Source organism: Ixodes scapularis, unplaced genomic scaffold (assembly GCF_016920785.2).
Source record: "Ixodes scapularis isolate PalLabHiFi unplaced genomic scaffold, ASM1692078v2 PGA_scaffold0__279_contigs__length_252992795, whole genome shotgun sequence".
Lineage (NCBI taxonomy): Eukaryota > Metazoa > Arthropoda > Arachnida > Ixodida > Ixodidae > Ixodes > Ixodes scapularis.
This window is the reverse complement of record NW_024609835.1, coordinates 23935164-23962894: the sequence shown is the minus strand read 5'-3', so window position 1 is coordinate 23962894 and position 27731 is coordinate 23935164. Positions and strand designations below refer to the sequence as shown.

The 27731-nt window shown below is 42.3% G+C and overlaps 1 protein-coding gene across 1 annotated transcript in view; it reads right to left on the bottom strand.

Annotated features, from left to right (window-relative positions):
• The window catches only part of LOC115327181 (cytochrome P450 3A24), a 49169-nt gene that overhangs the window by 21266 nt on the left and 172 nt on the right, over positions 1–27731 (bottom strand). The window contains exons 2-8 of the mRNA XM_029988136.4: positions 27592–27719; positions 9483–9579; positions 6912–6964; positions 6738–6834; positions 4215–4331; positions 2504–2595; positions 99–244 (exon numbers count right to left, since the gene is read on the bottom strand). Coding sequence (XP_029843996.4) covers positions 99–244; positions 2504–2595; positions 4215–4331; positions 6738–6834; positions 6912–6964; positions 9483–9579; positions 27592–27656 — 667 coding nt within the window. The 5' untranslated portion in view covers positions 27657–27719. The remainder of the gene's footprint in view (positions 1–98; positions 245–2503; positions 2596–4214; positions 4332–6737; positions 6835–6911; positions 6965–9482; positions 9580–27591; positions 27720–27731) is intronic.

Genomic DNA, 27731 nt, shown 5'->3' with positions numbered 1-27731 from the left:
ACAGAGGCCTGAATACCAAACGTTGCAATTAGAAACGGACCGAAAACAAATTGATGTTTTGTAAATCGGGCATTGCATTAAAGCAATATTCTACTTACACAGTAAGATTAATGGCAGCGTTATTTTGCCTGAAAAGGCCTGCCTGGCTTTGGTGACAAACTCATTGGTCTCCTGAGTGTGCGAGTCCAGTCTAGTGGCGAAAGCGCATCTGGCAATCACATCGAGAGCGTAGTTTCCGTAAAATCTGAAAATAAACAACCACATGAATATGAAAGGTAACCAGCAAAACGCATCCCCCATTCCGTCCTCCTCCCCCCCCCCCTCCCTCCCCCGCCCCCCTTCCAACCACTTCTTCGAAGAAAGCGCGAGGGCCGGCGCTGGCCAATCGGGACGACGGATCCTGCGTCGCGATGGGACCAGCGCCGGCCCTCGCGCCAACCTCGAGGAAGTGGAGGGGCCCCTCAATTGGAGGGAGGTTTGTGAATACGGCGGTAATTAAGTTCTTCCTGAGTTCTTGAGTTTACTACATGGTGCTTCTTTGACCTGAATTCTACCAACCAGAACACCAAACGGTACATACTTCAAATGTTTCCGAGAATGTTTCCATCCCGTAACTCACCCCTGGATTCACTCGCACAGTTAGGTTCTCATAGATACGGTCAATTCCCAAGGGAGCGTGTGAAACTCTTAACTTGGGTCCTTCAAGGTATGTATATCATAATATAAATTAAAAAAAAATCTCATTAATGCTTTTACGATTATATACGTCCTTTTTTTCGCAACAGTTTAAGCCTCCTAACAGAGATTGCAACAAAATCTCACAAATGATATCTATTTTGATGGCTCAGGCACAGATCATTGCTCATACGTATGTCCAAATCTTATAAATGTCAGATATTTTCATAAAACTGGACAGAGCGCGACCAGACCGTTATATTGAAACACTTTTGGTGCGATAATTTCAGAGTACCTCATGTCGTATCTAGATCACTTCGACATACCGAGCGCTATGAAATGCCTTTTGCTGTGACAAACTACGGAAAAAGAATTCGGAATTTTTATGTTCCCTATATATTTAATAGCCTACCGGACGATGTTTACACTGTGGACTCACTAAACAAACTGAAGCAAATGCTCCGATCTAAAAGTGCAAGTTTTTAACTGTGCTGTGTATGTGCATGTGTTTGTGTGACCATAATCGTTTATATTGTGATGTATGTTGAGCTTGGAAGCTTACGTGTGTGGGGACGCTTTTTAATCACAAACTGTAGGGTCTTGTCCAACAAGCCTTTTGTCTGGCTTTGACAGACCCGCCTCACTATGAAGTGAACTACACGCGTAAATAAAGATTATTATTATTATTATTATTATTATTAGTCTACTGATCAGTACGGCAAACTTGGCCCATAACTCCTTGCACCGCCTAAACAGAAGGAGAAAGGGAAGCTCGCAATAAATGTCGAATAAAATGCAATGCAGCAGGCGCATTAATAGCAAAAAGGATATACAAACCACGGGTACTTCAGCAATACTTCTAGATTCTGAGTCAAGAATAGTCATATAATATATTCATATCTAAAGCGAGGGAATAAATGATAAAATCTTTTTTTCCTGTATAATCAAGTTCATGGCTTCTTAACGCCGGAGGAGTTCGGAAATAAAAATTAGAGGGTATAAAATTAAGCCTCTACGTTACCTTTTACACGTCCTTACCAAGGTATTTTCCTCTCCGTCTTCGCTTTTGTAAGAACGTTCCTGGTAATTATAGTGGACACACTTTCTCGGTGTAGTATATCACTCAAGGCAACAAATAACTAGGGCCTGTCGTCCGCTTTTAAAATGGAGGATGTCACAAAACCCAAACTTTCCTTACAGCAGGCCATTATAAATTCAATCACAGCGAAGGTATTGCTGATCGCTACACCGGAGCATTTAAACTCTTTGAACGCACACTAGCGTAATGCTTTTTGAATATTTACAATGGGAAAATGGCAACTAGAGAAGATAACAAATACATGGAGATAAATGGCGTCAAAAACGGCGAACCTGTGCCATTTTTTTTTTTTTGAGAAATTTAAAGAATTCTTTACATGTATCTGATGAGATTGCGGCAAGCTCTGAAAATATGGCTTCTCTTCCGAACCGCTAGCGCTACATTTGGGCGAAATGATAGTGTTCTGTTATGCGTAGTTTTTTCTTGTAGTAAAAAACTAAGTCTGTTCAAAGGCTAATCTTGTCAGATATCATAACGAGTGCGTTCAGCGTCATAGAAAAGCCGTCCTGCACCACACCCAATCATTGAGAGGTCCACAAACCCAGGAACCACAAAAAAGAAAAAAAGAACCTTTAATACGCTTTCATTTGCAGTATTTATTCTTATGTGTGCCATAGAAGACACTATTTATTCATTTTGTACAAGATTCTTAAATATCGTATCCCCGGAATGAGCCCGTTCTCGGGAGATAGAAAAGAAAATGTTCAGTGCGTTCGTATATTCACTTACTGTTTAATGTCCAGCAGCTCTCCCTCTTTTTCAGCGGTCATTTTCAAGTGTTCTGCTGTTTTCCTGGCACAGTCGGCGATCAAGGAATTCATCTGTAGCAAATATTGTTGCGTCGTGAATTCAACACCAAATCACTTTTTTCTTGGAATAACCATTTGTTTAATTGAAATGATACATAAAGATAGGCCATTCGAAGATTAAGGATAGACAAAACGGCTTTAATTTTAATTACAATGTAGGCCCTGCAAATTTAAGTAACGCGGGGCGTGGCAAGTACCGTGCATCGGATTATCGCAAAAAATAAGAAAGCGGGATTGTACCAAAAATAACGTGAAAGAACGAGTTGCGATGCAAAAGCGTGAACATAAGAAACCGCGCCCTACGTTTGTTAGGTTGTTAGCGCCTAGGAACACAACTTGCCTACTGAAAGAACACGGCAAATTTCTCCGTCTTTTTTCAATTCAACATATGCTTTGTGGTTCTTGGTTTACGCCATTCTCAGGGAGAATTTTACGCCATTCTCAGGGAGCGCACTGCTCTACATTTATAGCAAGTATTCTTCACGCGTACTAAAATAGATATATTGTTCAAAACTAAGCATGACTTATCTACGTGTCTCACTTGTTTGACTTGATACTGAGCAAAGGCCGTTCCCTTTATTTATTTCCTTCTTTTACTAGATTCGGCTCATCTGGGTACCAACAATAATAACCAAATTTATAAAAAAAATCAAGATTTTTTTGTGGTAATCACGTCAGGACTGCGCATGTTTAAGCAAGAATGGGCCATTAATGAGTAGAAAGAGACATATATATCTGTGCACGATTATGCTGCCATCTGCATTAGGACACCCATGGCCAGTATGAACGGCGCATTACTACTACTCCACCTTCAACGGGCGCTCGTGCGTGTATATCTTGCGGCGTATCCATTTTTGGTCGCAGACATATCGCGGCATATATTTGCCTCAAAAGGTCCTCTAAACGCCCATTCTTTCGCTCTCTTCTATATTGTATCAGTTACACATCCGTAGGGGCGCCGTGAGCAGCCAACAATATTGGAATGCTGAAATAACCGATTGTTTGATTACACTGATGAAATGTAGATTACGATTGCGTGTTGGAGACTGTTGAAACCGCCGTGTCATCAAACACGAGCTGCGCGGGCTCCTCTAGAATGAGCCATATTTCTTTCTCTCCAACAATATAGTACACAACAACGCCTGTCCTGTATACTTCTTGTCCTTGTCTCTCTGTTGCGCTATTTTATATGTTTTACTAAGATGAACCAACTAGCCCAACAACGTACCCTACTAAAAATCTTTTGATTTTTGCGTCACCGGTGCGTTAAGTTCAAGAGCCTTCGACAATTTAGCCGCATACGGTGTTGTATACAAGTAAAGGGCGAGAGGACCTTCACTGTGCAGCGCAATATATATTTAAAGAAGGCATATATCCCCCCCCCCCCGCCCCCCCCCCCCCCGGGCCCCTTCAAGAATAGACCACTTCAAAGTCGCAAGGAACTCAACACGCACAACCCACAGCTAATCGCAAACATAACTGTGAAGTAAATATTGAAAGTTTACTGCCTAAGAAGTTATGATGTTGGGTCTCACGTACACTTTGACTCTAAGGAATTGAAACGGTGAAACCTAAGTCCATGCTCAAAAATAAAATATTTGCTTCAACATCTATTAAATAACGGCACAAACCTTGCGCAGCTTTCCAGTAGAGAACGCGGGGCTTGCTGCTGGTCTGATTCTTCTCCATCTCTCGACAGGGAGAATACTCATCATGTTGTCCAAAAGAGAATCGTTGAAAGTAAACGCCTGCGCATCAGAATTACTCTCACACCCTCTTCACCTTACATGTGAGCACAGCCAAAGGCTACAGGAGCGACACACGCACTTTGAGTGTGCCTGCCTGCCGTGCACCCGCGATTGCGCAGTAGAAACCTTATACAAGTAAACGTAAACATGGCGACGCGTGTGGATTTGGATATAAGAGCAAGTACGACCCCGCTCCTAGCCATTTCGAAACGGAATGATTATAGCAGCGCAGAAACACGCGGGAGTTACGCGGTAAAACAAGGAAAGCACGTGTCGTGCCAAATACTAATGAACAAGCAGGAGATAAATTGGGCATGACAAAAGAAAAACGCTGCCACTGCACAACCTGCACATTAACGCCATGGCTCGACACCTACTCCCTTCCTTCCTCATTCGGTAATTTCTAGTAGTAAGGTAGAGAATAAAACTAATTAGCGCTTAAGCTAACTTATTTTCTGAGAGTAGAGACTTCTTTAGTTAGCCACGCTTCAAAAGCTAGTCTGGCCATCGCGGGTTGAAAATGCTTTGTCTGGGTACCAGTTTGGCAACCATGGTCACGCCTTAACAAGACTTGCGCCACCTCGGCCGGGTGGCGCAGGCTACCGCCCGTTATGACGGTTACGTTCATTAGCATCCATTTTTCCCGACTTGGCTATAGAATGATCTACACACTCTAGTAGCAAGGTTACGGCGCCCAGATGCCATACTTGCAAATGTCTATACTCCCATGCACCTTATGACAGACCGCAGCACCGGGCGCTTCGAGCCATCGCAGCCCAAGCGGCTCTATGAAAGTGTCACGGGACGACGCGCCTCGCGCATCGCGCATCGCTCTCACTGATCTCTATTGTAGTAGGCTGGATCGCGGACCGTGGCCTCGGCAGCTTGGGCCGAGTGTCGCCACCGGCGGCCATTGATTGACACCAGCCAATGCATGGGACTCTATGGGAAGGACGAGAAAAAGTTCCGCTTCCTCCGTTTTTAAGCTGTTGTCGGCATTGAAACTTTTTGGCTGCTTTTCGATAAGCACGTCAAATAGCTTGCGTACAAACATTAAAACTGACAGCCCTTGCAGTTTTTAAAAATAATTATTTTGTGGTCGAGGGTGACTGCGCTGGGCAAAAAATGTAGTGCAGCTGAATGAGGCGAGAGCCAGGCACGTAGCCATGGGGGGGGGGGGGGGGGGCATGGGGCCCGCGCTCCCCCCCCCCCCCCCCCCCGAAATCTTCCATATTGCTGGGACCTCCTCTCCCCCTCCCCCTCATACAACATTTTGTCATTAACGGCCCCCCCCCGAAACAGAATCCTGGCTACGTGCCTCGCGAGAGTTACCTAGAGTAATCGCGGAGTCGGTGGCGGTTTCGTTGAGTTGGGTTCAGCAGACGACAAGCTCGAAAGATTTGCTACGCGGAATTCGCTCACTCCCGGAAAGCCGCTGTCGAGATGGAACTTCTTTGTCATTCAACAACTTCTGGGCTTCCCCGAGGACGGTCTCATTGACGGCAAGTTCCTTTGTTTACTCCACTACGAGAGCAAGCTTGCCAGCTCAGCCGTAGATGCTCCGGTACGTTTGATTTTTTAATCAGCGACCGAACATTTGACAAATACCGATTCGATCTCCATACACCCGACATAAGGATCGCAGCACACCATAAAATACTCGCCTCCGAGCACAGCGTATATGCTTCAATATTCTTATTTGTGTGCGTTTCTCTCATAGACTTGCGTGTATTGCCTGGTGTCAAGCAATGGCCGCCGGTGGCGACACCGACGGGCTCCCGATCCGCGATCCTGCCTACTACAATAGAGATGAGTGATCGCTCTGGTTCCTCCCGAAGGCCACGTGACGCTCACGCGGCATTTCATTCGCTTGAACTACTCGCGGCATGGTCTGCGGTCCATCGTTAGGCGAAACACCAGTATAGGCACAGATATACATATATACTAGAGAGTTTTAGGGAACCGTTTTTGCACATCCGATACGCTATGATGGGCCCTCCGGTACAAACTGCGCATGCGCTACCACGAAAGACTCGCACATGCGCAGTTCGTACCGGAGGGCCCATCGTACCATATCGGATGTGCAAAAACGGTTCCCTAAAACTCCCTACTGTCGAGCCCGGTTATAACGAAGTCAACGGAAATCGGAAATCACTTCGCTATATCCGATATTTCGTTACAACCGATTTCGGGTAAGAAAGTGCAAAAGGGAACGAGAAATCGGGATCGACACTCTGTAGACACTATTTCCTTATAACCGACTTCGTTATAACAGGACTCGACAGTATATATACATATATTTATATATATATATATATTTTTTGCGTAATGGCATTTAGGCTGGTTGAACTCTCAGATATAGTGATGAACGGCGTGTAGAAGTCAAACTTTACATATCTCACTCACCCTTCTATTCGGCAAAGAAGGAAAGTCTTTCACGAGAACGCGCTTCACCAATTCCGGATCGGCCACAAAGAGCACGGGTTTTGTGCCTTCATAGACGCTGCAAGTAGGTCAAAAGAGCGCGGAAAGCGTGATTAGAACTTAGTTTTAAAGTCTGGGAAGGATGTGTGGACTCACCCAAATAATTTCCCGAATTCAAGGTATCTATCCTGGTCCATTTGATGAAATGGCTGAAATAAATGTCAGTCATTAAAATACACCAGGCACGAAATATTGCGTGAACCTCAGATTGCATGCCTCTTCGTGGTAATTGCGTTGCTCTCTGTAGAGCTGTTAGATATTTTACGATAAATAAAACTTCAGAGGACCAACTTTAGATTTTTTTTTATATATAAAACAAGCATACAAGGAAGAAAATACTCATATATGCCTACATATTGCGATGTAATGGGTTTTCACACACAAAATAGAATGCGTGTGTTCGGTATCTGCATCAAATCATGAACTGCGTGGAGCTAATTTTTCAGAAGAGTTATTTATTGTGAGGCATCGTTATTTTAATTTACTTTTAAGTTATAGAATACAAGTAAGGAGCGAGAAATGGATATCTCTGCATGCAGTGCAGACTGTTAGTATATCCACATAGTATATGGCTATACCCGTTATTCGACTATTATAGCTTAAGAATAGGCACATAGAAGCAAACACTGTCCGAAGTGTTTGAAGATTCTCTACCAGACACGCATCAAGAAATTCACGGCTCCATCATTAGTTTTAACGTGCTTACTTCAATGAATATAGCTCAGATTGTTCGAGAGTTGTACAGAACAGGTTTGTTGTTAGAAACTACCGCGGATATTGTTCGCAAATGCCTTCGTTGTGGAGGAACAGCTACGTTTTCGAACTGGTAATCCACTAAAACTTGCTATTCGCGTCTCCAGCTCGACGCTCGCCCTCCCGCGGCGGAAACGGGAAGCGCTCGAGTGAGGGTCCCCCGATCCTCCTGCTCAGCGGGCATGGCGGAACTGCTCGCGATCATGGCTCGCAAAATGTCATTTCCAATGCAAACAACACTCTTCACTGTCCCAACGTAGTGCTGCAGCCGGTATGGGATTGTACCTGGAGAGTTTTAGTATTGCGCATAGAAGCAAACGCAAGCGGTGTGCGTTTGCGTTAGAGTTGCGTGCCCCACGTTGTGCGTGCGCCTCATCGCCATGCGCCATCCAAGACCGCCATTGCGGGCTCCGCGCACGCGCTGTGTGGAACACGCAAAGCTAACGCAAACACACAGCACTTGCGTTCGCTCGAATACGCAATATTAAAACTCACTACTGTTTCACCGGCCTCCAACGCCAACGAAACGTGCTGCAGTGAGCAGACGTGCAAGCAGGTGGGCGTTCCTTCGAACTGGAAAGGTTGAGCTAGGCAAAACGACGGCGAGCAAATACAAAAGTAAATCAATGTTATAAAAAAACTAATAACTAAAAAAACAATTTATTTTTATTTATTTTTTTTTTTGGGGGGGGGGGGGCATTTGGTTTGGAAGTATATTAGTGGCGACTCTGGACGTTTCGCCGATTGTCAAATGTGTCGGCTTTGATAGCACAACATACTTTATCCACAATTAATGTAATTTTACATGAATTTTACATTAGTTAAAATGTTCATATTTATTTTAGACTATTTTTTTAATTTTATTGGTAATTAAAATGCAGCAATTGGAACCAGTGAGGATAATTAGCACAGTTTTCATTGTCATATTTCTTCGCGCGTTTCAAATTAGATCGTAACCAACAAATCATATTAGAGCTTGAAGAATTACTTATTCAAATATGTGAATTTTAATATTATTATTTTTAATACAAATCGCGGCAATGTATGCCCCCAATTAACACCAACATCACGAGAATACTCTATTTAACCATAATAGTCTTTCCAGAAAGGTATAATTCTGTTTTCTTTTCAGCATATGAAAAACTCTGACATAGTTATCAAGAAAGACAAACAGTCAAACACTGGATGTGATATGAAGTCCTACGCGTCACGCGGTGCTATAAAACACACACACACACACACTTCAGCTGTCTGACTCGGATTCCGTCTTCGGGTTGTTGCAGTGAGAGCAGCGTTTATTAGTTTATGCGTTTCGTGGACATATTGTAAAAATTTGAATTATTCTCTTATCCTTGTGCTGGGATAATTGTCATTATTTCCCATGACGATTATCTGAGCGAGAAAAAGGCAGCGAGAACGCACATATATCAGCACTGATTTTTTCAACTACAAATATCAGCCTGGATCGAACAATATGTCACAAAATAAAGTTTCCGCGAACAACTTTTCTAAGTAAATAATTACGATGTGAGGCACATCTTGAGTCATGAAAGAATTCGAAATTAAGACCTATATCGAGAAATTAAATTCAAAATAGAGGTAAGTTTCGGTTTCGCTCCAGAATAAAAACGCGCATCCTTCCGTAAATAATACGCTAAACACCGTTCTTGTTTTCAGGTTAAAGAGGTGACCTGCGCTCATAAAACATTAGCTTCCTCGTATTACCAGAAATAATTTATGTCGCTCAGTGAAGCCAGCACACTAGACAGGCTCAACAGCGGCACGCATCTCTGACCCTCACTAAACCCGCCATCTTGGAAAATGAGTGGCGCCACCTATAGTTAGTTGGAGTCGCGAATACCTAGAATTCAGTTTATTTACGTACTTTTAGAACATCCAGAATATAATTCTCACCTTGAACATCATTCGTCGCACAGCTGCAAATATGAGAGAGAATTCTTCTTGGATGACATTCTGGTCTTTCCAGTAGTTTCTGTGTCTTGCTGCATACCTTAGAAAAAGCAAAGAACCAAATGAAACTCCACATATCTGCATAAGGTCTGCAGGATATACAGTATTTGACCCGAAGGGCAGGAACCGCGAGAATATTGAAAAAAAGCCGATTTCTGCACCGCAGAAATCGGCTTTTGTTTTGTATTACCACATTCTACTCTCGATTTTATAATGGTGTTGCTGGAATGTGGTAGAACGTTCACTGCACGGGTGTAAATATTCATTACAACCCAACGTATTAGTAAATTTTAGGAAATTGACAACATACCCCATAAAATATCAAAATAACAGTATGCCCTCCAAAATACTGAAAGGTTCTTGAATTCCATCACCAATCAAACTTCCTGTGTATTATTGAGGAAGCATTACGCGATGTCATCCAATAATCAAACAGTAAAAGTATCACTGCGCTCTTGAAAAAAATAAATAAATAAACCGAGAGCACCGACATGCGGCGAAATGTCAAAAATGATTTTTTTAAGTACTTAATAAATATCCTTGAGTCCCAATCTGGCATTTTGAAACCGGTTTGGATTCTTTTTCATCTTGCAGAGATGCGTATTATGTTGGTTTGCATTTTGCCTAACGCGCTATTACGGCCGCATAGAGCTACGCATACAGCGTGTAAGTTCGCTCGCTCCTTACGCACCCCGTGCGTTTGTTTACCCCCAAATCCGTCCACGTGCCTTTGTTTCCCCCCGACCTTAACCAACGACAGCGCGCTTGGTTGCCTCGTTATCGTGCGTTCCCTACGCGTTATCTATGTTGTCCTTTGATCGGCGTGCCCGTCCTCGCGTTTCCTATCCGCCAAAGACGCATTTTGGAACACTTGCTGGCCGTATTACACGGAGAGAAAGTTAATACTCTACGGCTAACGCCTACTTATATTATGTATTTTTAACGTTAGTCCCCACTGACGTATTCGCTTTTTTTACATTACCGTAGTCCTAAACAAAGCTAAATCAGCAAACAATTTTCGTACACTAGTACGAAAAGAAAGGAAAGAAATGACACCACCAGGAACCGCAATACCTGCAATCGTCTATACGTCCACGTACACTGACGCGCGTGAATTTATTTGCCTACTTAGTCAAAGAAACACATACTATATCCTATTAATTTTATTGTCACATTTGTACATCCGTCTGCTTTACCCTTTAACCACAGTGTACCTTTCCGAGACGAATGATCAACAAGAGGTTTTTGTCAGCAAACCCTGTCGCTATTTTACCACTAATCACTTTGTTGAGCATGGTTCTCAATATGCTCCTTCGCACACTATTTTATTCTTCATTTACACCGTAGTCATTCAGAAATTTAAGGGGCACTGACAGGTCAAAAAAATTTTTTTTTAATTATCCGAAACGATTGAAAACGATGCTAGGACATTACTCTCAAAATTCAAAACTTGGAAATTCAATATTTATAAAGTGAAAAAAAAAAGAAAAAAAAAAAATTAAAAGCCGAGTTTGTAGTTCCCGCGGGGTCTGCACCAGTGCAGTGACGTCAAAGATTGCGTCGTCCTGCAACTCGAGTTTCTCTCACGCCTCCGTGACTGCCGCCTATCGCTGTGAGCACATGACGCTTCACTTTCGAGTTTGAAGTTCTTTTAGGGCCCTTTCAGCGATCTCAAATTCTTTGGAACGGTGCGAGGCCGAAGATAACGCGAAATGGCTTTTGTGAGCGACGGGAGGGGCCAGGTCGCGCAGGTTGTGCGTGAAAGGGTGCCCCGGCAGTGTCGCAACCAAAACTACGGTACATAGACACCAAACCTAGTTACTTTTACCGTTTGACAACTTCCTTTTCGAAGTCCGAGAGGACGTCGGACACCTAAAAAAGAGAACTTCGTCCGATTCCCCAACTCGCCGATCATCCTCAGTGCTACATGCGTCTAGCGCCGCCATGTTTTCCGAGGGACGATAGAAAGCCAGGAGGCGACACCACTCCGGACTCTGATTTTCGGTATTTCGAAAAGAAGGGCAATAGTGCGTTCGCATTTGCGTTAATAAAGAGCATCTTTTACGAATGCCGTTGTTAAGTATCATAGAAATGTCACTTACAAAGCAACTAAATTTTATAATCGATTACGTCACAAATAAAAAGAAGCGAGGAGGTGAAGAGCGGGAGAGAAGGCCGCCAAAATAAAAAAAGGTGTGCTCATGCGCAGAGAACGTTTTTTTCGCCTTTTGGTATATTTATTTGCGGGTCTATGACTACAACTTGCGTAGTTTTTGACAAAAAAAAACAAAAAAAAAAACGACCATTGAGGTTTTAGTGCTTCTTTAAGAAATGTGGGTCCTTGCTTATTGTGTCCACGCTTTCTGTTTTGTGATCTCTTTTTTTACTGCTCTTTGCGGTCGACGCCGGAATCTTACAGGCCGTGGCGCGATAAGAACTCGTCACGCCCCCCCGTTTTGTAGGCTGTCGGTGGCTATACCGGAAACCTCGTGGAAACAATTAGCGCAAGACGAAGATACGAACAGTACAAGCGCTACTATCAACTAATTGTTTAACATTAAAAAAAGGCGAGGAGAAAGTGAGGAATGTTTTCATTAAAAGAAGAAATGAGAGAATGTTAGATTGAAAAATGCATCATTAATTTCCTCGTCTTGTCTTTGCCCTTTCCGCTAATAGGCTCGGCAACTATCGCGGAGCGATGACCGCTAAACTGTTACTCCTCGTTATGAAAGTTGGTGAACCAGGGGTTTCCCCACAAATTGAAATTAGGGGGGGGGGGTCTAAATTTCTAGGGGGGGCATTGAGAGTAGAGGAGTCGTTGCGAATTAAGGGTGTGCCTTCAGAAAAACAAGGGGGGGGGTGTACAACCCCCCCCCCCCCCCCCCCCCCCCCTAAAGGGTCTGTAGGGAAATCGGGAAATCGTTGCGGTGAACCGAAATCGTTGTTTCCCTCTCTGAAGTGTATCTATACCTACGTTCTGCCGAGCCCACGGTCATGCCTAGTTGCTATTTGGAAATGGCTGCTCTTACGTACATGTGGTGACATTGAATCCAATCCGGAACCCCTCACTAAGGCACAAAGTGAATAACTTTTGGTTAAGTATTCACATCATTGTACAAAAACCTTGAAACTGGACAAACTGCTCTGATGGACCAAGTAAAGGTACTAGGAGAAAAGCAGACGCAAACGGACATACACGTAGCTAGTCTGTCCTCCCGAGTCACAAACCTCGAAGCTGAGCTGGTTTCCTTGAAGTTAAATCCTGCGCCGGTTTCTGCTGAGGATCCTAGGACCAGTGTCGCTGAATCTCAGCTGAGGCAACTAGAAGCACGCTGCGACGACACAGAAAGTCGCTCACGCTTGCTGTTTTATAATCTTCCTGACAAGGCAACGGAAATTTGGGCCGAATCAGAGGAGCTCGTTCTCTCTGTGTGCGCCGAAAAACTTGGTATTCAGTTGGATGATCTTGCCATAGACAGAGCACATTGCCTTGGTTCCTTCAGCCCCGAAAAACAAAGACAAATAATTGCAAAGCTTTGTTTTTTCTAAAACATACAAACCACTCCTTCGGCTGGTTTCAAGCTGAATGGCAGTACTACGTCTATTGGCGAAGACTTTCCGGCAAACCTACGCGTTGCCAGAAGGAAATTGCTTGCGTTTGTTAAACCAAACAAGTGTCGTTTTAGGCTGTGATTTGATAAGCTAAACACGGATTGAAATTGTTTCGTTTATTATTATACCAACCGATGTGTCATTCCCCCGAGCGAATAGCAACCCAAGAACTAAGAGCAGGGGTGCCAAACTCGTCGAACACAAAGTTTGGGCCGAAGTTCACGGAACGCACCGATTGGACGATCACGACGATGACTTGGCGCTTTTTTCGGCGGCGTCCAATCGACGCGCTCCGCTAACTTCGGGCTCCAACTTTGTGTTCGACGAGTTTAGGGCCCCATGGGCCCTAAACTCGTCAAATACAAAGTTGTAGCCGAAAGTTGGCGGAGCGCGCCGATTGGACGTCGACGAAAAAAACGCGAAGTCATTGTCGTGATCGTCCAATCGGCGCGCTCCGTCAACTTTGCCTCCAACTTTGTATTTGACGAGTTTAGGGCCCCAGGTCTCTTCTGCTCCTCTTGCTTCGTCAATAAAGCAAACTGACGAAACATTCTGCTGTTACTCTTTTTTTTTTTACTAATACAAGGAGCTTGCTTTCTAAACGTGACAACCTGTACTCTCTTATCGGTTCATTGCAAACCGATTTTGCTCTTCTAACCGAAACGTGGCTGACCCCCGAGGTTCATGACTGAAATATTTCCTTCCAACATAAATTATGCAATATACAGATGCGATAGGATTAACAGAAGGGGCGGGGGAGTACTGATAGCGATAAAGAACCGCTTGTCGCCATCGTTAGTGATTGGCTTGGAGATGGTTTGGATTTATATTTTCATCACCTTTAGCACAGACACTGCTTGGACTTTGTTACAGACCACCAGCCATAAGTAGAGACTTTGTTCCTTTATTACACGAATGTCTTAGCAACTTATTTTCAAAATGTCCCCAAAGCAACTCCTGTACTTCTCGGTGATTTTAACTATCCCGCCATTAATTGGTGCACCATATCTGCCAGCAATAATGAATCAAAACAATTTATGGGTATGTGTTTAGATTTCAACCTCAATCATGTCAATAATCAACCAACAAGAAGCACTGTTCAGGGCAGCAACATACTGGTTTTGTCTTTCTACAGATCCTAGTATTAATAATAACCTTTCATTACTTTTTTGGCTCAGTGATCACCTCAAAGCACATTCTAATTTTTCCTTTCTTCTTACACGCAAATGCCTTCACCAGAAACACATTAGAGATGATAATAAAGCTTACAACGCTTGAATTAACACTGAATTAGAAATATTTTATGAATAATTTCGCGAAACATTTCGCTTGCGCACAGTTCAACAAAACTGGATCCAATTTAAAAACAAGTAATCCTTTTAACCCGGAAATATGTAACCCAATATTAAAACCGGCGGGCACAACCCAGTGTTCACTAAAGCAATTAATAAAATAGGCAACACAAATAACAGGTTATTTAAGAGGGTAAGCTATCACCCGCCAATAAGGAGGCACGGGATAAACATGAAGAATGTGAAAAATTCTGCGGAGAAGAAATTGCAAACGCAAAATCGAATTTTTATGAAAAAGATCTATTAAAAATATTGTCCGACAATCCCAAACAGTTCTGGCATATGATCAATCCTAAACCTTTCGCCCCTCTCGTTGTCACAATCATTGAAGGACTAGCTTTAACTGACAAGCAGTGTGCTGATTGCCTAAATAAATAATTAGTTCTGTATTTACCAACGAAAACCTTAATACTGTTCTGGAGATTCATATTCCTAATCACCCGTTAATGGAAGCGATTATTATCAACCCGTTCGGTGTCTTGAAAACTATCGAATTTCAGGAACTTACCTCAAGTACAGGAAATGACCTCATCAATTCCAAGATACTATTCAACACTAAACACATATCAACTCTCTTTCTGTCTTACATTTTCCGTGAAACCCTTGGTTCTGGTTACATTCCCCTTGATTGGAAAATCTCCAATTGTCATCCCTATACGGAAGTCCGGAGACCGAAATGCACCTCCTCATTATCGTCCCATATCGCTCATAAGTATCCCATCCAAAATTATTGAACACATCATATTTTCAATTTTTATAAAATATAATGAGTCCAATAACTTTCTCAACGTTAATCATCATGGATTTAGGAAAGGACCATCTTGTGAAACGTAACTCCTAGAATTCGTACATAACATTCGCTTTAACCTTGAACATGAAACACAAGTCGCTACCGTATTTCTTGATTCTGCAAAAACCTTCGATAGAGTTCCTCATAATCATCTTCTTGCCAAACTTCACCATTTTAAAATTGATCTCCTTATCTCCGCCTGGATATCGAAATTTATTTCTGGTCGCTCCCAATACACCGTCGCAAAAAGGCTCGAGGTACACCTAAGCACTTCTTATGAGTTGTGAATGCGAAAGCACGCACGCCGCTCTTCGCTCCCCTCTTTAATCTGCAGAGTACAATGCGCTGACCTTCGGCGTGGAACGGTGGAGCCGCTGCTTCGCGGACGCGCAGCGCCATCGGGTGAGCGATCGTTTAAACTGTAATGTGCCTTGCGGCGCGAGGAAGCAACACACAGCAACCTATAGTTCCCAGCAGAACGAACCTCTCGGTTTATAGCCAGCCGGCAGAGTGAGTTCCCACGGTTATACCCCCTCTCGTTGTAACTTGGCAAAGGGGTGAACGATAAGCCCCAGACTGCGTGCCGAAGGCTTCGAAATGCGCGACGTACCCGAGCGCAACGCACACATATTGGAGCATGACGCAGCGAAAAGCCTGATACTTCTTCGGAGTAGAGGCGCGCTCCGGGGATGCGCACTCACGTTCCCATTGGCCCGCCAGGGCCGTAGCTTCCGCTGTACTGGCATGTTACGCAATCATGGCTTCCTGGGATACCCAGTACCCCAGGAAGCCATGATTGCTTCAGCCATAGGCTTGAGCCATAGGCTATGCGGCGCCACCAGAGTATAAGCTCACGTTTGAACAATGCACCCGCCACTCCCAGGGGTACTCAATATTTCTTGCTTCAGTCGCTGGATTGCGCCAAACCAAACAGCATTGCAGGTTGCCTATTCCATGCGCCGTATATATTGCCACGCCCCGTACAACCGATAAGAGGCGAGCGAACACGGTGATCAGTAATAACTAGGGCTGGGCGTCGATTAAAAATTTTAACCCGATTAATCGCCATCCTTTAATCGATTAATCGGTCTCGTTTATTTCTAAGATAATAATATTGTTTAAAAGTAAAAATTCCATAGATTTTTTAATTTTTTTTTTTATTTTGCTGGTTATCTGTTAACGGCGAAATAATTTCGGTTATGAATCAACTTCGATATACAGTTAAAAACAGTTCAAAAGCACTCACTCTCACAGATTATTACTTCAGCTCCATGCAGAAAACATTGTTCGTTGATAATCTCCGGGTAGGAATTCGACCTCCTTTGGGATTGCTCACAGTAGTCTCTACTGCGCTAAGCGTACACTCGCACGGCGTTGAAGTCGCTGGGGCACGTGTGATTTTTTGCACTTGTCTGGAGTAACAAATCTCGCTCTTACAGTTTACTATAAGTTAATATTTCACATAAAAAAATTAAAGTTTTCACTTCATATATGTGTTCTCGTCTATGTACGCATGGTGAAAGCGTTTAATTGGTATTTTATTTTGGTTCGTCAAAATTTTACCGATTAACCGGTTAAAAAATTAATCGCGATTAAAGCATTAATCGATTAATCGGTAGGTTAATCGATCAATTGCCCAGCTCTAGTAATAACAGAACAGCGTGATAATGCATTCAGGATGACACCACAGAAACTGACGCGCAGCGGCCAATGGGAGCCTCGTCGACGCGTGCCAGCCAATGGGATTGAAGTGTAAAAGGTGCCGTTGGCTAGCTTCGCGCCTGGTTTCATTAAGGTGCCGTTTTGCACGGTTTCAAAACTGATGACGTCGGCTCGCTCCATGAGACAGTTAATGCTTTCGCATCAATAACTCAGAGTCTAACGTAACATCAGGCGTCCCTCAAGGTAGCGTACTTAGACCACCTCTTTTCCTAATCTACATTAATGATCTCCCTCTCTGTGTCTCTTCCACCATCCGCCTTTTTGCAGATGACTGCGTAATTTATCGCACAATCACGAATACTGACGATCATTGACCTCTGCAAACCGACTTATCATCCACTGCTCATTGGTGTGACAAGTGGCAGATGTCCCTGAACTTAGGTACATTCTAACTGCTAACTTTTTCTCGTATTTTATCACTATCCTCTTACACCTACAATATTAACGACGCAGTACTCAGTAGTGATTCACCCTACAAATATCCTGGCCTTCCTATAACAAGCAGTTGAACATGGATCACTCATATTAATCACATAATCGCTGAGGATAATAGAACACTGGCTTTTCTGCCAAGAAGCTTAAGACCCCCCCCCCCCCCCCCCACCCCCCCCTCCTCCTCCCTAAAGTGAAACAGATCGCGTACCTAAACTTAGTCCGCCCAAAGCTAGAGTACGCTGCATCTGTATGGTCCCCGTGGCAAAACTGCCTTAAACGAGAACCAGAAAGTGTGCAAAACAGAGGTCTGAGATTAATTTTTTTTTATTATTCTTTTCACATTAGTGTTTCTAGTTTGCGAGAGCGAGCGAATCTTCCTGAGCTAGCTTTTAGACGGAGGATATTTCGATTTATTCAGTTTTACAAGGTCTACCACCTCAACCCCACGCTTATAAAAATTGGACTCCCAGGTACAATTTTGTTTTTCCCAAGAATAGACAACAGCTGCATAATAAAGCGCAGATTTGCCTCCACCACCTCCTACACCAATTCTTTTTCCTTTTTGACAATATTAGAATGGAATGTTTTACCTGATAACGTGACGACTAACAATGTTGACGTACTTAAAACGCCACTAGGTGAACATTTAGGTCCCTGTGCAAACGATGCTGAGTCTTAGCATGTTAATAACGTGCCCTTCATTTTTTTCTTCTTTTTTGTGTTTATTTGTATTTTTCTTATCGCTACTCACGGGCTTGCATTACTATGTTTCTATATTGCAATGTTTAGTTTCCCGTTCCTTGTGTCGCTCTCCACGAGTTTCTATTACTATGTTTCTCTATTGAAACTTTTAGTTTCCCATTCCTTGTAATGGGGCCTTCGAGGAATTATGAAGTACATAAATAATTGTTTTGACGGTGTTTATCCGGTTAGCCCAGCGGTTAGTTTTGAATGTACCGAGTATACTCTGGGATACTGTCTCCTCGTGTGTTTTGTCTTTCGTGCCTGCATGATCTGAGTTCTCATTGATCAGCTGCAATGAGTGGCGCATATCGCTCCCTTTCCTTTCCCGGGTAGTCACCGCTCCGCCTATTTCGGCCATATCAAGTCAAATCAAATCAAAATATTTGATTGGGCATCTGCATTCGCACTCTCTAAAAACTCTGGAGCTACTGCTGTCCCCTAGGGGAAACTAAACGCCGCCATCTACGGAGGAAGCTCGGCGATTAACAAAAACTAATATGCTAAAATAATACAAAAAACAGTCCTAACTGTGGCGCAGAGAATCAAGTCCGGGCCCTGATAAAATGAAACCGAGCAAGGACGGGATCAAACGCAACGTCGCATTGCTTCATCCCTGAACAAGACGCACACTGTGCCCGTTACGAAAGCGATCGGGGATTTTATCAACATTGACGTTTTGGAGGACATCTCGAGGGATACATCGCACGAGACGGCCGGCAATAACACGAGCGCAGCACTCGGGCGACAACGTCTCGGGAGACGGGGACGGATATAAGCTGACGAACGAAGAATGCTCGAGCATATTGGGGCAATCGACCTTTATCGAATTTCAGTCTGGCCACTTTGATCGCTATCATCATCTCTGGAACGGCGTCGGTGCCGTACTAATGGCGGTCTTTTAGTGACTGATAATGGAAGACGTCGAAGATGTTCCTAAGCGGATGATGCGAACCCTGCACCTTTCGGGGGGGGGGGGGGGGGGGGGGGGGGGGGAGTTTGTACGACGCGACGTAGAAATGGAACACAAGAGCTACGCAATCGTTTATTTCTAACTCATTTTCAGTCGATCAATCTGTTGGCGGCACACAATCGACTTTAAATCCCCTTGGTGTATACCATTTTATCGAGGCGTCTGTGTGGGTTGGAGTTTTGTTCTCACTGCAGGTTCTTGCTCACTATCGAACTGAAAGTTATCTAGACATAACTCACAGTGAACAATTCCTCGCGTGCCTTTGACTTGCGAAAGTGACGGTGACCGATAAAATACAAGTTCATTTCCGCCATTGATATTGCAAAACCTAAACTGATATATGAAACACCAGATGGCACTGTATTTCGGAAAGGACCTATTATTGGCCAGCGTTCTAAACGAACCAAGGGAGGTCAGTTACTGGCTGGAATTGGGGACAAACAGAAAAAAAAGTAAAAAAAAAGAAGAGACCGAGCTCATAAGTTACCGGTAAATGAAAGTGTTTCGGGTAATGTAATGAATAAAATAAATCTCGAGTACGCAGCTTGTTTGAACTCTATTAGGTTTCATACTAAATATAATAGAGTTCCTCACAGACCTGAATTTGTAAATAAATGTCTAATATCCTTTGTTCTTGGTGTCAATATACAAGATAATAAATACGCGCATACTACCTGAGAAATTCTAGGAAAAAGTGCTCAACGCGTCGATACATTCCATAGAAGAATAATAATAAAAATTTTAGCTATTCTGCAGAGAATTATTTTTTTCCTAACCATATCACACGTTGGGGTGAGTTAGCGGCCTTCAATTTAATTTGGAGGTACCCGGTCACGTAGGGTACACTTGCATTCAGTCGGTTCCTCGCATGAAACAGTTCTTTCTTTGGCGGCAAGTCCGATTCCCTGATTGAGCATTATAACATCATTACCTGCTCCTAATGTATTTCCATGTGCAGAGCTCTGGAGAGAAAGCGCATTTAAGGTCATTTCACGAAGAGTCTGAACAAACAGAATAGGCTGTGGATGTGCGCTTATGCACAAAGCCAGTTGCTTGAACCCACGTGCTACTCAGAAGGCCGTTCCTAGAAACGCAAGGTCGTTTATGTCGACGGTCTTTCTGATTTATTCGCTCTGTCGACGTCGTGCTCTAGGAAATTAATGGACAAAGCGTGGGATGAACAAAGTCGTCTCAGGGTCTTTCTGAACACGCAGCGGTATCATAAGTGAGCACATCCCCAGGACAAGGACCTGTCATGCACGACAGCACAGATCAGCTGGAGGTTGGTAGTCCCAATGTTTCACTAAAGAATCATTTTCATTCATTAGAAAACCGAGCTTGTTTGCTAAATAAGACAACGTCTTGACGCAATTATGCAGTAGTTCATTTTCCGTATCATGTTCTTTCGTCCACGGTACACGCTCTTTGAAGCCGAAAGTAGAGATTACAGGAGTGTGAACGGAGAAAGCAATAGCAATATATGTTTGTGTACAGAGGATATAATCATATAAGCGGGCGCTCTCGCTCTTAAATGCAACGTCCAGTGCACAACGTTCAGAAATATTTGATATATAAGGTTCAAGGTTTTAAAGCAGGACCAAAATATTTCTAATTGAGGGTTCTATTTTTTTTTATTTGCTTCAAAAACACTGGGAAGGGACGTAGTTATTTTTAGGTAGACAGTTTGAAAGAAAGTAACCACCTTCAGAGTGTTAATTTAGTTCTCCTTCCGTACCACTTTGATGAAAGTTTGGTATCCCAAGCCTCCGCCGTTTTTTCATCGGGTAATCTGTATTGTTGCTTATAGACATGAGCCAAACTATATATACTGTTTGCAAATTCAATTCAAACTACGACTTCAATATATCATGTTACTGTATTAACCGATATACTCATAATTTCTTTGAAGTACTTGGCTCTAATAATAATAATATTAATAATAATAATAATCTTTATTTTTCGGGTGCCCTAAAACGGCCGAGCGGCCTTCTCTTAGGTACACCAACTCGTACAATAAAAACTCTTAAACAAAAATCCTACTCATTAAAAAAGAAATTGATACGCATATACACTGACGCACTATGAAGTGACCAAAAGTTCGTCCAACTGACAGCGAAATGTAGGCAGGGGTGTGGTGATGTCAACTTGAGGTGGCACAATGCTGTTATATAATGTCTGTAAACGAGAAAGAGGTGACACACGGCATGGTGAGCAAATATCAAAACAGGTGAGCTGTCACGTCGCGCGGAAAGGAACATGGAAATTGATTTTACTAATAAGCCATGAAGAATCAATGGCACCATTAATGATCTTATGCAGGAATAGCAAGTCAAGGACTGTTCTTCTGTGTGATAAAAGCTTCAGCGATAATCTATTCAGTAAGCATTCATAGTCATAATACACGCGTCGTCCAATCCATCTATCATAAACAATTCGAATAAATCTTTTTTGCACACGTTCTATGATCAAAGCCTGTGTTACAGATATTGAATTCCAAATCACAGAAGCAAACTCAAGCCTTGAAACCACTAAGGAATGAAAAAGATGTATTGAACAATGGGGCTTTTTAAAATGCTTGGTCAAACGCGATATAACTCCTAGAACTTTCATTGCAGAGCTGACAACAAAAGAGACATGGTTTTTAAAAGTTAATCCGCAGTCAATGAACACACCAAGATCCCTTACAATTGACACTTGTTCAATCGGATTTCTCTCAAGATGATAAGTGTTATTTATGATCGCACGCCGTCAGACAAAGATATCACCTTTTTTTTAAAGGATTAAGAAATATCTGATTTTGTTTACACCACTGTGCTATACTAGACACATCATGTTGTATCAGATCACAATCTAAAGGACAGTGAACACTCTTGAACAACTTGATGTCGTCAGCAAATAAAAGTAGTTCAACGTTATTTACACATGACGCTATATCATTTATAAAAATTGGAAACAGTAGAGGACCCAAAATTGAACCATGGGGCACGCCTGATATTGAAAAAAACTCTTTGGAATAGCTGTCAGCGACCCGAACACTATTTGATCGAAAAGACAAATAACTCTTAAACCAGTTACACAATTCTGGACAGACACCATACAGATGTAACTTGGACAAAAGCAACACGTGACTCACTTTATCGAAGGCTTTTGACAAATCGAAGTATATTGCATCTACTTGTTCTCTCTTTGAGACAAACGGCACACAGTAATCTAAAAAGGTACACAAATTTGTTTCCACAGACCTACCCTTTAAAAAACCGTGCTGCAAGGGCGTTAATTTTTGACGGAAATAAGAAGTCATCCTGCTATGCACAACAATCTCAAAAACCTCGGAAAAAGCACAAAGCAGAGAAACTGGACGGTAGTTCGCAACTATAGATGCGTCACCGCCTTTTAAGATAGGAACAACAACTGCTTTTTTCCAGAGCGAAGGGAAAACGCCTGAACTGAGTGACATATTAAAAATGTGTTTCAAAATAGGAATGAACAGCTGACTGCAACCTTTGATAACAAAGCCTGGTACACCATCCACGCCAGAAGAAAACTTGGGTTTTAACTTTCTTATCGCCTCGGCAATATCAAGAGAGTCCACCCTTATGGAACTGAAAACATCGTGACAAATCAGCTCCTTACCCTCCGGTTGAACTGATTGCTTATTGTCAGAGAAACATTTGGCAAAATAATCAACGAAAACATCTGCAACTTCATGAGGTGATGAAACATAACCCGGGGCGTTATCTGAACAGGCACGTAAGCAGATGATAGGACTAACGTCACGTGTATGTTAACATACACGTGACGTGCTTCGTGAATTGCTTCGTGTACTTCCAGAAAGTCTTCGGGCGGCGAAATAAGCTATTTTCTACGCTCTCAAGATGCATGCGTTTATCGCGCTTGAACAGTTTCTTCGCCAAGGCCCGAAATAAACTGAATTTGGTGTACATAATTACAAGAAGAGGCGCATTTTTTATAAAGACGGTGGAAATGTTCTTTCTTGACCAAATAACATTTTAAATCCCTGGAAAACCATTCAGGATATTTGGATGGCTTTGTTGAACGCTTCGGTACAAAAGTGTCGATGGCATCTTTTACAACTGTTGTTAGAGTCTCGGTAGCACGATCGACATCAGACATGGCGAGAACGTTAGACCAGTCGAAAGTTTCAATATATTTATACAAGCCAAGGTAATCTCCTTTTAAAAAGCTGTAAGCTAATGGCTTTGACGATATCCGCGACTTCCACAGAAGAGATAACTGCACTATTAAAGGTGGATGAAACTTATCAACTTGTACCAAAGGATCGGAAGCCAGACTTAAGCTTAGAATGTGGACATTTGAAAGAACGAGATCTAAGGTATTACCTGCGCAATTCGGTATTGAATTTAATTGTTCTAGACCACTCAAGTTAATAAAAGACAACAAAGAAAAGGCCTTTCTAGCTGTTAACGTATTATTGTTTAAAACTTGCAATGACCACTCTACACCCGGAAGATTAAAATCTCCGTATATCTGAACACGAAACTTGTCAAAATCGATCTGCTTACCGAGAGATTCAAAATGTTCAACAGAACTGAAGTAGTTACTGACCGTCATCCTACCACCAGCAGTAGGATGAATTATCGCACCGGTGAGAACCACTTACCCATCTACTTGCTCCAAAAACCTATGAGTAGATAATACACTCCATCCGACAAAAAAATCACAAATTTCTCAAACCTCACCGCTCTACGCTAGCCTTACCATTGGGCAACGAACAATAAACACACTATTGTAGCTATACTTAGAAAATTAGTGTTGGAAATCGTGTAATGGGACATTGTGTTTAGAAATACGATTAAGGTTGGTTTACACATTCAAGTTTGTGTGTTATCTAGTGCGTTATGGTCGCTTAAAACGAGACCGCTTACGACCGGCTCAATCTATAATGTACATCTCGGAACACTTTCGATCCGCGTATCACTGGACTGAAGGTTTGGCTGTATTTTAAATATCACATCTAGTCATCCTCTATGAGAAATGGTCGCTTATAAAATTACTAGCATAATTTCAAGCGTACGACGAAAGGGTCTTGCGCAAACAAATGAGGAAACATACAGAGGTCAAAAGCGCTACCTGATAGATGGTGCGATTGTGTTCTTTTTTCATAAGCGGTTACAAGCAAGCGCCACACACTCTCTCACACTCAAACGCCAATCTGTAAACCAGCCTTAAGAGGCAAGCAAAAAGGAAGAAAAAACGCAACAAAAACAGGTATTTTTGTAGAGCAGTCATAACGATATGTGCAGGCTAACCTTTCTATACTTTCGTCATTAACGCCAGTCGATCAATCACTCTTTTTATCAATATATATTTAGCTCAGTGGCCCAATTTAAAACACGTCGTATTATAAACATTCACATCATTGTCGACGACGTGACGCGTCCACTACCCAATGTATACAATTAATATATTTTTCAGCAAACACCACTTCCTATGTTGAATATACCTGAGACTGGGGTAGAAAAACATAAAAGTCGAAGAAACAGAACGGGACAGGACGACGTCTCAAGACGTCGTCCTGTCCCGTTCTGTTTCTTCGACTTTTATGTTTTTCTACCCCAGTCTCAGGTATATTCAACATGGTTAACATCCACCAGCTCGCCTGCACCCTTACTATTGTACCACTTCCTATTTTTCTATAATTTGTGGCATTTCAAAGGATCACATGGCCTCGCTCGTAACCTTGATTTTATTTTGCATGCAATGTGCCGTGGCGTGGCAGCGTCAGTTCGACTTTTATCCAGGTAGCACAGTTCTTTGGGACAAAATTTGATTTTGGTTTAGGAATTCAGGGCCTTACAAAGCCCGAAAAGCCAAGGTAGAGTCCAACCTGACCTTCTTTGGTCAGAGTCCTGATTGACCAAACAAGTGCCAACGTTAGACTTCACTGCTGGTAGTTTGGTTGTCATCTGGAACAGCTGGGCCTAAACCGCCAAACAAGTTTGAGACTTAGGTTTCACTTCTGCTTGGTCGTTTCTATATGAGAACTTTGAGCGTAAATTGCCAAGCAAATTTTATATTTAGGCTTCACTGATGGATCTTTGTTTCAAACAAGGCATTTCTGGCTTGAGCCCCGCACTTTAACGATATTGAGTCAAGCGAAAGAAAAGTAATAAAAACGAAAAAGAGAAGTACTTCGACAATAACACCTTGGAGCAAAACCGTATTAGGCCCAAGTTAGCTTCCTAGGATTGCCAAGCTTACGCCAAGTTAGCGATTCACTGGCGTGACACTGTTCTTAAAGCTACATCTGATATGCTGCTCCCCAAAGTTGCGATTTCACATCGGCTATTCTTGATGAGGAAGTTGTGTATGTTGCTTCGTATTAATAAGAAAGGTATTTCCTTCCTTGACGTATTAAGCGGGAGGAGGAGAGTCCGTATGGGTCACGGCGCCAAAGGAAAACAGCGAACCAGTCAAATAGTTTAAGATTATTTTGGCTAATTTTTTTAATATTTCAAGCCTGAGCTTACATGACAGTGAGCTATCTATATTAATTAATTAATTTATTTATTTTTATACTCTCAAGGCCCAGAGGCTCTGCGGAGAGGAGTGGGTGATACAGATGAAATCGTTGGCAAACTTCTTGAAGTATGTAGTGTCCTGGATGGACACGATGGAGGCAGGGAGGTGGTTCCAATCGTTAGATGTTCTTGGAATAAAAGAGTCAAATAGATGTTCGTATGGCAGGACGGCTTGCCAACCCTACACTGGTGATCGTTGCGAGGTGACACATATGAGGCATGAAAAAGTAGTTGATCTATTAGAATTGGGTTAGTATAATAAATTTTATGGAAAAGACAAAGACGAAAGTATTTACGGCATAAAGTGAGGTCAGGTAAGTACAAAGTTGTCTTCATTGACGAAACACTAGCAGCACGAGAGTAATTAGAAAGGATAAAACGGGCTGCTCGGTTCGGGACTAATGCGATAATGTGTGATAATGTTACTTGTCCCGGATCCTAAACGGTATAGGCGTATTCGAGTTTTGGCCTGACTAAGGTTTTACATAATTTCAGCTTGACCGGAAGATTAGCGGAACAAAAGTGGCGGCGCAAGAACCCAGGAATACGATTATCATTTTTAAAGATATAGTCGACGTGCATGTTCCAGGAAAGGTTATGAGTGATATGAATGCCAAGATAGTTGTATAAAGCAACAGAATTTAATGGTATATTATTAAGGATGTATATGGCAGGGTCAATGTTTTCAGAGAGTCGGGAAACACGCATGCTTTTACATTTAAAAACGTTATGCTTAATTAGCGATTCAGCGCACCATAAATATCTTATTTATGTTAAAAATCACAAATAGTAATCAAAAGAGCGCTAAAATAATGTTCCGAGACATTGAAGACTGTGAGCTTTTACCCAGTTTCGACATGCATTTAAGGAAATTTAAACAAATTATGCTCTATATAAAGTTTATTTATGTCACCATCAACGAATGCTATATTGAGGAGTATAGAAGATGTGCGCATATTTAACGGATTCAGTTATTTAATGAAATAATTTTGAGCGAATGTTTTATAGAATAATAATATATCAGCCATGTAAAACTTTATTTTTGCTAAAAAACAAAGTGCTATTAAAAACTGAATATCAAATACTGGAAAACGTTTTTTCAATCGTATTATTTTTGCGCCTATTCAGTTAATGAAATTCGAAAGAATTAGTTGAGCGTTTCGTAAGCTCATCTTCCTGCGGTAGTCTGGAGAAATGAGGGTTATTTTGAAAGTGGAGAAATTCCCTTTAGTGTCTAAAATACACGCAATAGCCACATAAATATTGGTGTAAGTCAGTGAGTGCTTCAAGCGCTTGTGGGGATATGTGAGAACGTATCGCCTTATGGACATCACAAATACTTTCAATGAACACAAAAGATGGGAATAATTAAAATGTCAGGCGAGATTCTTTTTTTCTGAACGGAGTTCTTTTGTATACTCTCTGAAATAGTTTTTCGCTATTTATACTGAAGTGCTTAAAAATCTGATTTTCGGAAGCATCTATTTGAATCGACCCTCAAAAAGCGACTTCATCAAGTACAAGGCCGTTACTTGATATTTCTTGAACAACAAACAACCTGGAATTAACAAACCACCATTAAACAATACATTTAGAAAGTCAGTTGCAAATAGACCTCTACTTCTTTGTTTTTGCTCAATATGATGGTTATTTTATATCCTTATTGATTTATTCTTTTACGCTCAACATATCGGTTATAATAGAATCGGAAAACCCCTTTCACGAGAACTCTTCTTTGTAGAAACAACTTGCAAACAAACACTCCCGCCTATTAAAAATACCACATTAGCCGTAAAGTGGGCGCCGTGAGCGCTCCCCCGTCCCCCTTCTTTTTTTTTATACCAAAAGAGTCAACTGTACTTACAAGTACAGCAGGACCAAGGCAGTCGCCACTAGAATTATCCAATCCGGAACGCCCAGGAACTTCATCTTGCTCCAATCGAAGTCTTGTTTCGCGCGCGCAGAAGGGTCACAACAGCGCAGAACAAACACCTGCAAGTATAA